Source organism: Sebastes umbrosus, chromosome 10, assembly GCF_015220745.1.
Source record: "Sebastes umbrosus isolate fSebUmb1 chromosome 10, fSebUmb1.pri, whole genome shotgun sequence".
NCBI classification, from domain to species: domain Eukaryota; kingdom Metazoa; phylum Chordata; class Actinopteri; order Perciformes; family Sebastidae; genus Sebastes; species Sebastes umbrosus.
The window spans coordinates 11,771,461-11,785,664 of NC_051278.1; the positions used below are offsets into that span (position 1 = coordinate 11,771,461).

The following is a 14,204-nucleotide window of genomic DNA, read 5'->3' on the forward strand; positions in this document are numbered from 1 at the left end:
GATTGTATGTGTCAGCCCTGGAGACGATGGTGAATACAGCTGATATTGTAAGTGAGATATGAATCTTTACTTTAAAGTCTTTTCATGTTAAAAAAGCTGCAATGAAAGCACAGACAAGAGTCTGCCCTGAGGAGCCCCATCTGTCAGGATTTATATAATTTAGTGCAGAATTTCTTAACAAAGGGGAGAATTAAATCTAAAACAGTTACTCCTTGGGCTTTCTCATAACTGATGAAGTACTCCTCACTTTGCGTATGACCCTCTGGAGTAGAGCTGCAACTAACCATTATTTTTTAGTTGTTTGGTCATTAAAATGTCAGAAATTGGTGAACAAGACTTGGTCGAAACCGAGTACAGTATATGTCTGTACCGTGTATGGTCAGTCTGTGGATTTGTGGCTAAATTGTTATACAAATAGTCAGTGGTCATGTCTATAATGTTAAATCCAGCAGTACATGTCCACCAGGTCCAGCGAGAACACTAGGGGACGTGGTGACGCAACCTATCGTGAAATGCACCTAATTGGTCCCTGGTTTTCTGCTTGCCGTTTCAAACAGGAAACAACTTGGTGGCCTGCTCGTAAACTTTCTGTAACCAAAATCTACTTCTGAAAACATTTTAAGAGAGAAATAGGCGAAGCCACTGCTGAATCTCGCTTTGGCGGGCCCTCTGCGGTCCAGCCAATAAAATGTCGATCAGTGTTTCCCAAAGCCCAAGATGACGTCCTCAAATGTCTTGTTTTGTCCACAACTCAAAGACACTCAGTTTACTGTCATAGAGGAGTAAAGAAACCGGAAAATATTCACATTTAAGAAGCTGCAATCAGAGAATTGTGACTTTTATTTTCTTATAAAATTACTCAAATCGATTAACAAAATAGTTGACGATTAATTTAAGAGTTGACAATTAATTGTTGTAGCTCTACTCTGGAGGTTCATTTTGATCAATCGTACAACTGAAGAGGATCTGACTAGGGCTGAAACAATTTGTCAATTATCAGATAAGTCGATCGATATAACTATTATCAACATTTTGTTTATCAGCCTAAAATTCTCTGGTTTTAGCTTTTCAAATGTGAGTATTTTGCTGGTCTTCACACTCCTCTATGATAGCATATTGAATATCTCGGGGTTGTGGACTGTTAGTCGGACAAAACAAGCAATTTGAATAAACCATCTTGGGCTCTGGGAACTTGAGATGGACACTTTTCACTATTTTCTGATGTTTTATAGACCAAGTGGTTAATTGATGAGTCAAGAAAATACTTGACAGATTAATCAATAGTCAAAATAATCATTACTTGAAGCCCTATACAATCTTCTCTATTTGTCAAGTCTGCGGCACTGAGTGTCACTTGAAATGTGGTGATTTACAAAACCTCTCCAGACTAATTTCCTGACCCTATGAGGTGGATTGAGTCCAGAACTAGTCGGTCAATACCACATCAAACACTTCAAGGTCAAACCGCTTGCTGTTGATGAAATGTTTAGACGCCCGCTGTGTGTGAATGAATTTATGAGAACGTCATGTGTGCCAGAGGTAAAGCCTGAGAGCGCGTCTATCTAACCGGAGCTGCAGGCTGCAGCCTTGGCAGCTGTGTCCTGTGTCCGCTGCCCGAGCCGGGGCCACATTGTTTGCACACCACAGCTATTGTTGCCCATTCGGCTGAGCATTCAAAAGCGTTATTCCCTCCACTCTGGACCCGACAGCGCCACGTAGATAAAAATCTGCCCACTTGGTACAAACGGTAAACACTTGAAACGCTGAGCTTTTAGTTTTCCCCCCCTCCCATTTGCTCTGACACATGTGGATGAACACGGGGGGGTCAGAGAGCTCAGTGTAGTCAGACGACCTAAAGAGATCATATATACAAAACAGACTTTACTGTTTAAACATCACACAAGAACCCTATAGTGTGGATCGCAGGTTCAGGTTGACCTAGCTTGACTACACTGCAGATCGTCTTTCCTCACGGCACATAAACAAGATATAAGAGTGTTTATGAGGGAGATCTTGATAAGAAACAGACTTTAAAATGTGGCTGAATACCTGTTTTAAACGAGGAAAGTCTGCTCGGTGAGGTTAAGTGCTGCCAGATTCAGAGGCAGTTGGTGAATTTATCATCGATAGGGTTTTTTTCCCTTTATGAACTGTAAAAAGTGCAAGCAGCAGTTAATTCTTTTTATGTTAAAGGCCCAAAGAGTTACAACAAATATATGTGTATCCCACCTGATATTTAGATTACACTGACTCGATGGTTACACCCACAAACTCGTCCAAACTCCTGCTCTTTTGCATGACGCTCAGACATCATTTGACTGTGACACTCAACCTGTCAGTCTGCCCTCTAACTTCCAACTTCTTGATCTGATACGATGTGATTACGATCACAGGAGGACCGCACAGTCGTCCGCCACGAACATCACTCCAAGTCAGGGTATATCTCCCGAGAAAGCTCATGTGACTTTGCGTCTTAAGCCTCACACCGACATGTTAAGTTGAATTCCTCACATTCCTCTGCCTTTAAGCGTCAGCCAGCAGCAGGCGAGTACGAGCACATATCGGAGGAGCACACAACGCTGTGTTTCTTCCGAAGAATACTGAGATCTGCGCAATGACGACGAATACACCTGTCACCAGCTGGCCACATGACGGTGCGGGACTAGTGTGTGTGTGCACCCGGCGGCCTGCTGCTGCTGCTGCTGCTGCTTGGCTCAGCAAGTTTCACTTCGGTAAACAGGACAGTTGACATGTGGTGCACTGACCTTGCATCCTGGTGATAACTCTTCTCCAATTATGGGTGTAATTGCTAAACAGCTAAGTGTGAGCTACAGCCAGGATTGCATCACTGAGGTTCCTATATAAGCCCTTAAAAAATGCCCTCTTTGTCAAATGGTTATTATCCAAATGACAACAGAAAATGCTGACAGATATACAGATTGTATCACCTACTGATACAACTATTGGTGTGTAGCACTTTTATACTGCATTCAAGAAACCAAATCGAACCTGATGGTGGGCCAACTTTGGCTATATGTCTGATCTTAAATGGGAATTCAAATTTACACATAAATGGTGTGTTAACTCGTCAAGGAAAGTACAGCCTGTGAAAGACGTTAAAGGTACAGTGTGTAGGATCTGGCGGTATCTAGCGTTGAGGTGAGGAGATTGCAACCAACTGAAGCCTCTCCTGTGTGCCAAGCGTGTTGGAGAGTTGCGGTGGCTGACGCGAAAATGCTAATGTCCCTCTCTAGAGCCAGTTGTTGTAAGAGCAACGTAGGTCATCTGGAGCAGAGCCAGTGCGTAGAGTGTGTATGTGTATGAGGGAAGTGAGTGGTGAAGCAAGAGAGAGAGAGCAGCAGCGACGGGAGCGAGTAATGTTATTGACTCCGGCCCAAGCAGGAAAAGTTAGTTTGAGTTTGGTTTGTCTGTTCTGTGCTACTGTAGAAACATGGCGGTGAAACATGGTGGACTCTGTGAAGAGGACACGCTCCCTATGTAGATATAAACTGCTCATTCTAAGCTAACGAAAACATACTTATTAACATTATGTTCCATTTCTGACAATAGATCCCCCTAATTGTTACACACTGGTCCTGAAAATAATGTGTTCTGTGGTTCTGGGGGAAGCTTTCTAAGTTTCTAAATATCCCTGATAATATCATTAATCAATCATCAAATTGCTTGCCTTTAGGGCTGCAACTAACAATTATTTTCATTGTTGATTATTTTCTCTATTAATTTGATTCGTCTGTCTATAAAATGTCAAAAAAATTGTGAAAAATGTCGATCAGTGTTTCCCAAAGCCCACGATGACGTCCTCAAATGTCTTGTTTTGTCCACAACTCAAAAATATTCAGTTTATAGAGGAGTAAAGAAACCAGGGAATATTTACTTTAAAAAAGCTGGAATCAGAGAATTTTGACTTTTGTTTTCTTAAAAATTACTCAAACTGATTAATCGATTATCAAAATAGTTGGCGATTAATTTAATAGTTGACAACTAATCAATTAAGCACTTAATTGTTGCTCTACTTGCCTTGTCCGACCAACCCAATAATATGAAACACTCCCATTTAAAAGGCTTTTTGCATAAATACTCAACTTTTGCATGACTCAAACAAATAATAGAGATAAATCATTTTCTGTCAGCTCTAATTGACATACAGTATATATGAGTGAAGTACTGTAACATGTCACTTTAACCCTGTTTTCATGGCCACGCCAGAGTAGATACGACTGTACTCCATCTCTGCTGTTTGCCTGAGTTTCACTTCAGTAAACACACGACTCTATACAGCATGACATGTGGCCCCTTGACCTTGTCTCCTGGTGATAACTGGAGCTGTGAGCTGGCCAAGTCGAGAGAAAACAGATCGAGGCACTCAACTCAACAGACGTGTAATAAAGCCTGGGGAGGCACTGACTGACACACACAATCATTATCTCCTCTAAAGGCTATACGTTTCAAGCCAGTTGGAATTTCACCCTGCGCCGGGCCGTGTTTCCTCTGCATACGTAGTCCTCTCTGCAGTAACAGGTTAACGTTTTGGCTGGCGCTCTCCGTTCACCCGAGTCTTCGCTTTGATCGGGTGAACAAGTACTCCTTTTTTTAAGTGAGTCGGTGACTTAAAGGGGGGAGTATCCAGATGGCTTATTTTTCATGTCAGCTTGTTTGTCAGGCAGCATAACTAAACATAGGGAGAACACATGACTAGCCATGTGAAGAAGCCACACAGTATTGGGACTGTTCATGTGGTTTACTGTGGAATCACAAATGTCAGTCAAATGACCAGTATGAAACTGACTCTCCGGTGTCCACTATAGTGATGGTGCTAGATGAGTCCTGTGGAATTTGATGTATGGACCAAATGACAGAAAACAACACTAAATCACCCTCTTACATATCAGCAAAACCCAGAAACGCAGAGGAAGATTGAGATTGGACTTAACCAGTCAAGGCAGATGTCCGCCCACCCAGAGTCCGGTTCTGCCCGCGGTTTCTACCCGTTAAAGGGAAGTTTTTCTTGCTTGCTCATGGGAAATTTCCTGTTAGGTCTCTGTAAATTATGCAGAACGGTCTAGACCTGCTCTATATGAAAAGTGTCTAATGATTTGACGCTATATAGAAAAAAAATGTAATTAAAGATTGGGATTGGATGGAGAAAAAGCAAGAACGTTCCCATGTTGATGTCAATGTTCACATGTATTTGTCCTACTGAACTCATTTAAAGAGTAAACAGGACATCCTTGCCCTTTCCTATAGCTGACACATGCTGGTCACATGTTGTGATAGGAACCTACAGTCAAAAGTGTTGTTGTTGTATTTGGTCTGCTGAGAGGAACATAGTTATCTAACATAGTTATGCTGCTACAGCTGTCACTTTTCATATAAAAACAACATATAACTTTATGCAAATTAATTTACCTACTAGTATGTTTTGACCCTGAATATAGTTCTCATGGTCATGCAGCTTATTATCAACAGAAACCCAGACATATATCATTGTTAGCACTTGAATTACGTAAAAATATTTTGTTGAAACTCATAAAAAGAGCTTAATATTGTCTTCTTCTTTTTACTGTAAATTGCAAAAAAAATTAAAATAATTAAAAATAAAAAAAATTCTTCTACCTTCAGGTTTGGATATATATATATAAATATATATATAATATATAAATATAATAATTGATAGGTTCCTTTGTCAAACCCCGCCCATTATCGGATCACAAGCCAATCAAATGCGAGTATGGATGTTGCCTTCAGGTACTGTCCAAAATCGTGTAATTACGAGAAGAGCGCACATGAACTACTAACTATGTTGAAAATAGTGACAGAAAAATAAAGCATTTTTTCTACGAGATAAGGAGGGGAGAGCAAGGGAACCGTGTTATAACGAACTAATAGAGAGACACATTATTATCTTTATTACTGTCATTATTATTATTATTAGTAGTAGTAGTTGCCTATTAGTATAATGTCTTATATTTGCTGTGCATCACATTCTTCCTGCAGTTTACTGCACTGTATTTTTTTATAAAATACATCACTGAAAGCAAGAAATTAATTGCTGATAATTAGGGTGAGCTGGTATTCAAATATGCCTATTAAGATCCTGTCAGTCTGAATTTAGAAGGTTACGAGCGGCACCTGAATGCGTCATGTGTCCTTTAAACCCCACGCAGTGAGCTGGCAGTGGGAATTTAACCATTTAAGTGCAATAAAACCGAGCACAGCGACTATTTCTAGGATTGACCCTGCAGTGTGTGTCTTGTCTGTCTTTGAATGCGTAAAAATAGCAGTGATCGATGAGTGTTATACTTCAAGAACTGGCTGTCTCATTATAGATCTCTTTGACCTCCACCATGCACACAATCTGACAGCAAGACACAAGCAGGATGAAAATATCCACTGCTATACCGGCAAAAACCCTGATGGTCATTTTGTCAATTCAACTCACAGCTTCAGTGTATAAGGCACATTTAAAATAATGCAGAATTAATTTAAAATGAATGCCTCTGTGGGTTGCATGTGAAAATTATTATAGGATAGGCTTTAAAAAACATGATTCATGCCATAAAATGATTTCTTAATTGCTATTTTTTCCAATTGACTATGACATAATAGCCTATAATATCACCATAATATATGGACCTGTGGTACTGATGAGTTCAGGGTGACCTTATCAAGGCCTTTGTTGCAGGCCTATTTTATAATCTCAGGCACTGATGGTTTCCTTTGAATATTTGAATAGAAAATCAAAATCATTCTATATTTTAATAGGTTGACCACCAGTGTAAAACATTATAAATACAGGTTAAAGCATATAGAAGTATAGGCCTATAAGCCTGCTCTTATACTCAGTTTTTTTACCTCGAAAGGCAGTATGTTGTTGCTGTTGCTCATGGGAGATTTCATGTTGGGTGTCTGTAAATAATGCAGAACGCTCTAGACCTGCTTTATATAAAAGGTGTCTCTGGATAACTTCTGTTATGATTTGACGCTATATAGAAAAAAAATTTAATTGAAGATTGGGATTGGACAGGGAAAAAGCAAGAATGTTCCCATGTTGACGTCAATGTTCACATGTATTTGTCCTACTTAACTCATTCTGTATTCAAAGAGTAAACAGGACATCCTTGCCCTTTCCTATAGCTGACACATGCTGGTCACGTCAACATGCAGTGTGTATGATTCATGCCATGAAATGATTTCTTAAATGCTATTTTTTTCCCCAATTGACTATGACTGAATAGCCTATAATATCACTATAATATATGGACCTGTGGTACTGATGAGTTTAGTGTGACCTTATCAAGGCTTTTGTTGAAGGCCTATTTTAGGTTTCCCTTGAATATTTGAATAGAAAAAACAATCATACTATATTTTTGATAGGTAAAACATTATAAATACAGGTTAAAGCATATATAGAGGTATAGGCCTTTACGCCTGCTCTTAATCTGGGAGTGTATTTACCTGGAAAGGCAGTATGTTGTTGCTGTTGTCAGTCCTGAAGGCGCTCTCCTCCATCCAGGGCTTGGGTGCGAGGGGACCAGGTCTCGGGAACTTGGGGGGTGCTATAACATTGCTGGTGTAGGGCTTTTTCATGGGTGAGATGGGGTTCAGTGGAGACGGCACCCCGACACCGACTCCGACCCCGACCCCGACCCCGACGCCCACCGCTCTGCGCGGGTCCCTGCCCGCCTGCAGCCCGCTCCAGGGGTTGGAGGCTGCAGCAGTGCTCCACGCTGCGTTCTGGTGATTATTCCAAGCGGACGATGAGGCAGAAGAAGAAGAAGTGGACGACACCTTGCTGCTGTTGTTCATGATGGTCTGATAAGCGTTTCTCTGATGGGGAAAGGGCCCCTGGCTCGGGCTGACTGGGGACCGCCTCTGCTGCTGCTGCTGCTGCTGCTGGGACTGCTGCTGCTGCTGCTGCTGGGGAGCCAGACCCATCTGAGGGGAGAAATTACCCCCGAACACCGGGTTGACATGGTGGGGGAAGTTCTGGAAAAGCATCGTGCCGTTCACGGAGGGTATTCCCTGGAAAAAGCTGTCATCCACGGCGGCGTTTGTAGTCGTCCCGGTGGACCAAGTGCTCCCAAAAGAGGAGGAGGACGGCGAGGAGAGTGGACCGCCGGTCTCCTGCTGCTGCTGCGGCTGGTGGTGGAAGCTCAACCCGGGCAGGATCGGCGACTCCATCGGCACTTTGTCCTTCCTGCTGCTGCTGCTCAGCACTGCTGCTGCTGCTGCTGCTGCTGCTTGGTTGCACCCGGTCGACGGGCTCTCCGACTCCGATGAAGAAGAAGAAGAAGTGGGCTCCGATGTGGAGGTGGAGAGAGGAGGGTCTACTTGCGTGGGATCTTGCTGATGGTGAGGCTGGGCTTTGTTTTTGTCCATCAGTAAATCATCCTGCATGGTTTGCTGAGCTGCAACGAGGAGGTGGAAACAAGAGACTTATTATTTATATCATGTTTATAGCTTATTTTGTATATTTTATATTGGTAGAATTTCAATTTTTTTATTCTTATTTTATTCTAACGTTTTTATCTATTTACTGTTTACTTGCACCAACAAAACCAAAGCAAATTCCTAGTGTATACCTCTTTATACCTGGCAATAAACACGATTCTGATTCTGATTCTAATTCTAATTCTGATTCTGATTCATGCACCGCCGAGGCTGTTGGAGGATCTGATGAACTGGGAACAACTCCGATATGATGTTAGACAGACCAGGCTGCGATCACCCATTTAGCCCGAGAAAAAGGAGAAGAAAACACACTTATCCCAAAAGACTATACACACCAAGAATGATTCAGAATATCCCACACAAAGCATGGCTGCATGCATATTCACCAGATTTTTCGCCACGTCTCGTTTTTTTTTTCCTTCCACGCAGGAACTCTCCGGAGCTGCAATGTGAAACTGATTCAGTGTGTTTTTTTTTTAGCCCCAAGGACCTCCCCTCCTATATTCATTTACATACGTCAGTAAATACAGCTGTCCGTCCTTCAAACCCGGTCTAAAAAACACACAGGTCCACCTTGACCTGCAGGTATACACGCAAGACCACAAAACTGAAATGACTTACACCCGAAAAGGCAACACTTCGCCTTCACCTTTTACGCAGTGGAAAAATGACGCACCTGAACCGCTTTATTATACCGCAAAGATGTCTCATATACCGGCAAAATCTTTCCCTTAGAATAAAAAAATGTGTCACTTATAGGATATAATAGTTTTAGCACGATAAAAAACAAATTTAGGCTAATATAGGATAAAGTTGACTGGCCAAATGAGCAATACTCAATACAAAAGTCTATGATATGATTTATAGTAGGCTAAGGGATTTTATTATAGCGCAAAGAGGGACTCTGCCCGAGGTCCGCATTGACACAGCCACTTGGCATTCACATAATGATATGCACCCATATATATACATGCATTTGAATAACTTAAAGCCTCTATGTCCTCTATTCAAAGTGAGACTTTATATTGAACCCTTTGCATGCAAAAATCCTCCTTTATACTTTGCATTTTCAGAGACAACGCCTTGCAAAAAGCCCCAATTGCACACCCTCGACTATTATCTGGATGGCTCTTTTTTTTGCATTCAGAAAGCCATATATAGTTGCCATATTATTATCAACAAGCAGGACAATTTAAAATGTAAATACACCACAATATGCTTGATCATTGCAAGGCATATATATAGTGAGCAATTCGGCCTATATTCTGTCAGCTGGATCACATGCACAAGGCACAACCCATAAGGGTGTCAAATCACCAATATGATAAATTAAATCCAACAATAACACTGATAATAAGGCTCCTCTTGACTGTCTGCAGCATGCAGGAGAGCTATAATGCAGCCAACACTGAGGCCTTTCAATAACATGAACGCAGTAGACTATGAAAAATAACCCTTCATGATGACATGTCGGATCATTTACCAAGTTGGACTTTAAAGGCAATCGCAATAACCAAGCGTGGATCACACCCCACCACCAGATAATCCGTGTTTTTCTCCTCCAAGAGCTGCGCTTTTCCAAGGTCATCAAAGCAGCAGAATCAGCAGCTCCACAGTAGATCACCTCACCGGACCTTCACCACACTCACTGCCTAAATCTAATGCCTATTCATCGCAGAGATTGGATGCCTCATCCGAAACATTTCATGAAGCTGTCTTGCCTTGAAATCCCTTTAATCCATATGCGTCCTCCTCTATACAAACCATAAAACAGCATGCACACACAACACACACACACAGCAGCAGTGGTCGCTTCTCTTGCCTGTGAATTACCTTTATCCTTCACCTTTTTGGGGACTCTGTAAATAAAAAGATATTTCTGTTTGCCCTCGTCTGGGTTTAGATATGACAAACGAGCTAGTACCCTTGTGCCGAGATAGTCAGCAGTTGCCTCAACAGCTGATTGACTGCGGCGCATGGATGATGCCGAGGTGGCTGCTGGGAGTTGTAGTTTATCACTATGCAACAAATATGTAGTTTATATATTCTGTATTTTTTGACTGCTGTGGTTTAAAAAAAAAAGAAGCACAAAAACATTAGTTCCAAAGCTGACCTATTGGTGAGGTTACAACTTGTTAAAGCATAAATAAAAAAAAAATAGGAATATGTGGAGGAAATACTCAAAATAGGCTAATTATAACACCTTACTGCAATTAGAAGTGTTCTGTAGCCATATATGCATCTTCATCTTCATTCTATCTTCAAGAAGCCAGTGGTTTCTCTTTGGCACATCTGCCTGGGAGTGCATTCACAACATTAATTTGATATTTTTTTGGTCATAAAGAGGGAGGGAAGCACTATAGTAGAACAGTTTATCCCCCCAGGCCATCAGACTTTTAAATAGATAATTCACACGACACCTTCTCACACAAAAATATATCTTATACTGTATATGTTCTTAATGCATATGTTGTTAATATGCCTGTACATGTTCTTAATATGCCTGTATATATTCTTAATATGCCCTTGTACAAAGTATTTCCTTTTATACTTGTAATATAACTTATTATTTTTAATGGAGCTTCCCAACAAAAAGCATTTCACACGATAGTACCTGTATATCTTGCATACAAATAAACATCTTGAATCTTGAATAGAACTACATTTCCTATGTGACGTGCCCTCTGCGTCGCCACACGTCCTTGTTTTGATGACGCCATCACGCACAGCAGTTTGTGTTACCTCAGAGACGAGCCTGTTAATGGAGTCAAGCGGTCAATGCGATACTATTAGTGACTAAACGAGGCCGTAGCAGATGTAAAAGGGGATTTTTCTTACCTTAAATAGTGTATGGTCGCAGGTAGATGCTGTATAGACTGTCACGACCGCGAGGGGATAGTTTTATAGCTTAATTATTGGCTCGTTTTGCAGCTGAGTCTCCGTGTCAACACAAAGGCCCTGTGGTAGCTAGCTAGTTAGCTTCAGGTAGCCTTCCTTCCACAGCTGCAGCACAGCAACAGGCCGTTTTAATGTTTTATTTGTAACGCAGTTAATCTCCTCTGCCAAACAAGACAGTCTTTTTTGCTTTTCTACGATCATGGCGGACCAGGGCGCAGTGGTTATGCAGCAGAATCTGGACAGGTGAGTTCAAGTTTAAAGCTAACATGCTAATAGTTAGCTACGTTAGCAACACACGCAAAGTCACTACTGGTTGACTGAGATCAGAGGACGTTAACGTGGTTTATGTCAACGTGTTCAGACACTCGTTGACTTGGCATGTAGTTAGTTATCGGTGTGTACCGACTACTGACTTAGAACTATGTGTGACTATCAGTAACGTTAGGCTAACGTTATGCTAACGTTATGCTAACATGAGTGTATTTCTGCAGTGTTGATACAGGACGTCCTCTGCTCCTTCTGTCATATGATCAATAACGTTACTGCATTAAGTGATTTTAATACCTGCATATCACTATGACCATATTCACCTTAACATTTTATATATATAGATATATATATATATAAAAATAAACTCTGACTTTTAACTGTTAGTTTATTTACAGGTAACAAGGTTAACAGTATATAGAGGTTAACAGTATATGTATATATATGTATATATATACATATAATGTTAAGGTGAATATGGTCATAGTGATATGCAGGTATTAAAATCACTTAATGCAGTAACGTTATTGATCATATGACAGAAGTAGCAGAGGATGTCCTGTATCAACACTGCAGAAATAAACACAATAACAGGCCAAATGTTTTGGGAAACCTACATTAGCAGTTGAAACTCTGACCTTTAACTGTTAGTTCATTTACAGGTAACAAGGTCAACGTTAAAAAAATATGTATTGTGTTATGGTTATATATATATATATATATATATATATATATATATATATATATATATATACTGTTAACCTTGTTACCTGTAAATTAACTAACAGTTAAAGGTCAGAGTTTCTATATATATATATATATATATACACACTCATCGCCCACTTTATTAGGTACACCTTGCTGGTACAGGGTGGCCTTCTGCTGCTGTAGCCCATCTTCTTCAAGGTTCGACGTGTTGTGCGTTCAGAGATGGTATTCTGCATACCTTGGTTGTAAGGAGTGGTTATTTCAGTTACTGTTGCCTTTCTATTATCTCGAACCACTCTGCCCATTCTCCTCTGACCTCTGACACCAACAAGGCATTTCCATCCAGACAACTGCTGCTCACTGGATATTTTCTCTTTTCCCAGAAAATCCCAGTAGATCAGCAGTTATTGAAATACTCAGACCAGTCCGTCCGGCACCAACAACCATGCCACATTCAAAGTCACTTAAATCCCCTTTCTTCCCCATTCTGATGCTCGGTTTGAACTTCAGCAAGTCGTCTTCACCACGTCTAGATGCCTAAATGCATTGAGTTGCTGCCATGTGATTGGCTAATTAGCTATTTGTGTTAACAAGCAATTGGACAGGTGTGCCTAATAAAGTGGCCGGTGAGTGTATATACACACATACATATATACACACACACACATATATATATATATATATATATATGTATATATATATAAATAGACAATAGACAAATACAATAGACCTACTGTTACCATAGACAGACAGACAAGTAAGACCCATCAGACAAAAAACAAAACACATCACAATTATTCATACATAACCCAATTACAAAATTACCATCTGTCCTCTGGATTTACATGTCTTTAGCAGCACATTAATTATTATTTAGCAACAAGATGGACTGATGGACAAAAGTGTTCTTTAGCCTGATGCGGTTGAAAGTAGGGACTCTGAATCAATCAGTTAAAGGTCAGAGTTTCAACTGCTATCGTAGGTTTCCCAAAAACATTTGGCCTGTTATTAACTATTGACCTTTATGTCGAGGAGAAGGCTGAATGTCACGTTCATAGTTAACAGTCATTATGGCACTGAATGAGTAAACCCGTCTCCTTATCTTCTGTTACATAAGACACTGAATACCATTTCCATGGCAAGTTTACTTTAATTTCCCTGGATACGTACTATGTAAACACACACACGGGTGAATACAATAACCAAAACTTAAGTAACTCTTCAGTTACTTGATAAGATGTCTGAGTTGTGTGCATGGATAAAATATGTGTCGCCACCATACCGATTTGTAAAAGAGAGAAAATCATTTTGAGCGTACACTGAGAGCAAAGACTTAGTGGAGGTGCTGACTTCTTTAGGAAAAGCTGCATGAGCGATAAAGTACGAGCAGGTGTCATATGTCACTAGCTAGGGATTGTGGTGATATTTTACACTAAATGTGGGAAAACAGCAAAGCAACAGAATGAAAACTGCACTGTTGCAGTGGCAAGTTTCATAAGTTCAAACATGTCCTCTGACATTGAAATGTCAAGTTAGACTGAAGCCTTGCTTGGCAGAATGCAGCACCTTAGGTTGAACAGTTTCATGGTCACATGGACGGAGATTCACAGGGACAGGTGGGGAATCATTTTGAGCTATAAACACATACAATCCTACTGTCAGTAATGTTCCATCAGGGACGCCAAAGCACACAGTCAGCAACTCCGCGGGTCCCTTGGATTGGAGCAGTACTACGTCCTGAACCTCGCACAAAGCTGTAGCTCATCACTTTGTCAGTCACACTAGACGTACAGTCCAGACACTGCAGCCTCACTCATGTCTGAAAGACTGCCCCTTTTTATTCTATGTGATAGCCAGCA

At 40.8% G+C, this 14,204-nt stretch overlaps 2 protein-coding genes across 12 annotated transcripts in view; one reads left to right on the forward strand and one right to left on the reverse strand.

Moving 5' to 3' along the window:
• Positions 1-10,818, reverse strand: part of cpeb3 (cytoplasmic polyadenylation element binding protein 3) — a 51,822-nt gene extending 41,004 nt beyond the window's left edge. For 2 of the 10 annotated variants that reach the window (XM_037781982.1, XM_037781981.1), the window contains exons 1-2: positions 10,306-10,818; positions 7,477-8,429 (exon numbers count right to left, since the gene is read on the reverse strand). In XM_037781982.1, the coding sequence (XP_037637910.1) occupies positions 7,477-8,429; positions 10,306-10,450 (1,098 nt within the window). In that variant the 5' untranslated portion in view covers positions 10,451-10,818. Of the gene's footprint in view, positions 1-7,476; positions 8,430-8,603; positions 8,772-8,807; positions 9,257-9,955; positions 10,268-10,294 lie in introns of those variants that run through there. The other 8 variants (XM_037781985.1, XM_037781983.1, XM_037781988.1 and 5 more) reach the window with 7 other exon arrangements.
• A 363-nt stretch (positions 10,819-11,181) lies between these two features.
• march5 (membrane-associated ring finger (C3HC4) 5) overlaps positions 11,182-14,204 on the forward strand; it is a 29,313-nt gene continuing 26,290 nt past the window's right edge. Inside the window, exon 1 of one of the 2 annotated variants that reach the window (XM_037781993.1) lies at positions 11,182-11,613. In XM_037781993.1, the coding sequence (XP_037637921.1) occupies positions 11,570-11,613 (44 nt within the window). In that variant the 5' untranslated portion in view covers positions 11,182-11,569. The remainder of the gene's footprint in view (positions 11,614-14,204) is intronic. The other variant, XM_037781992.1, reaches the window with a different exon arrangement.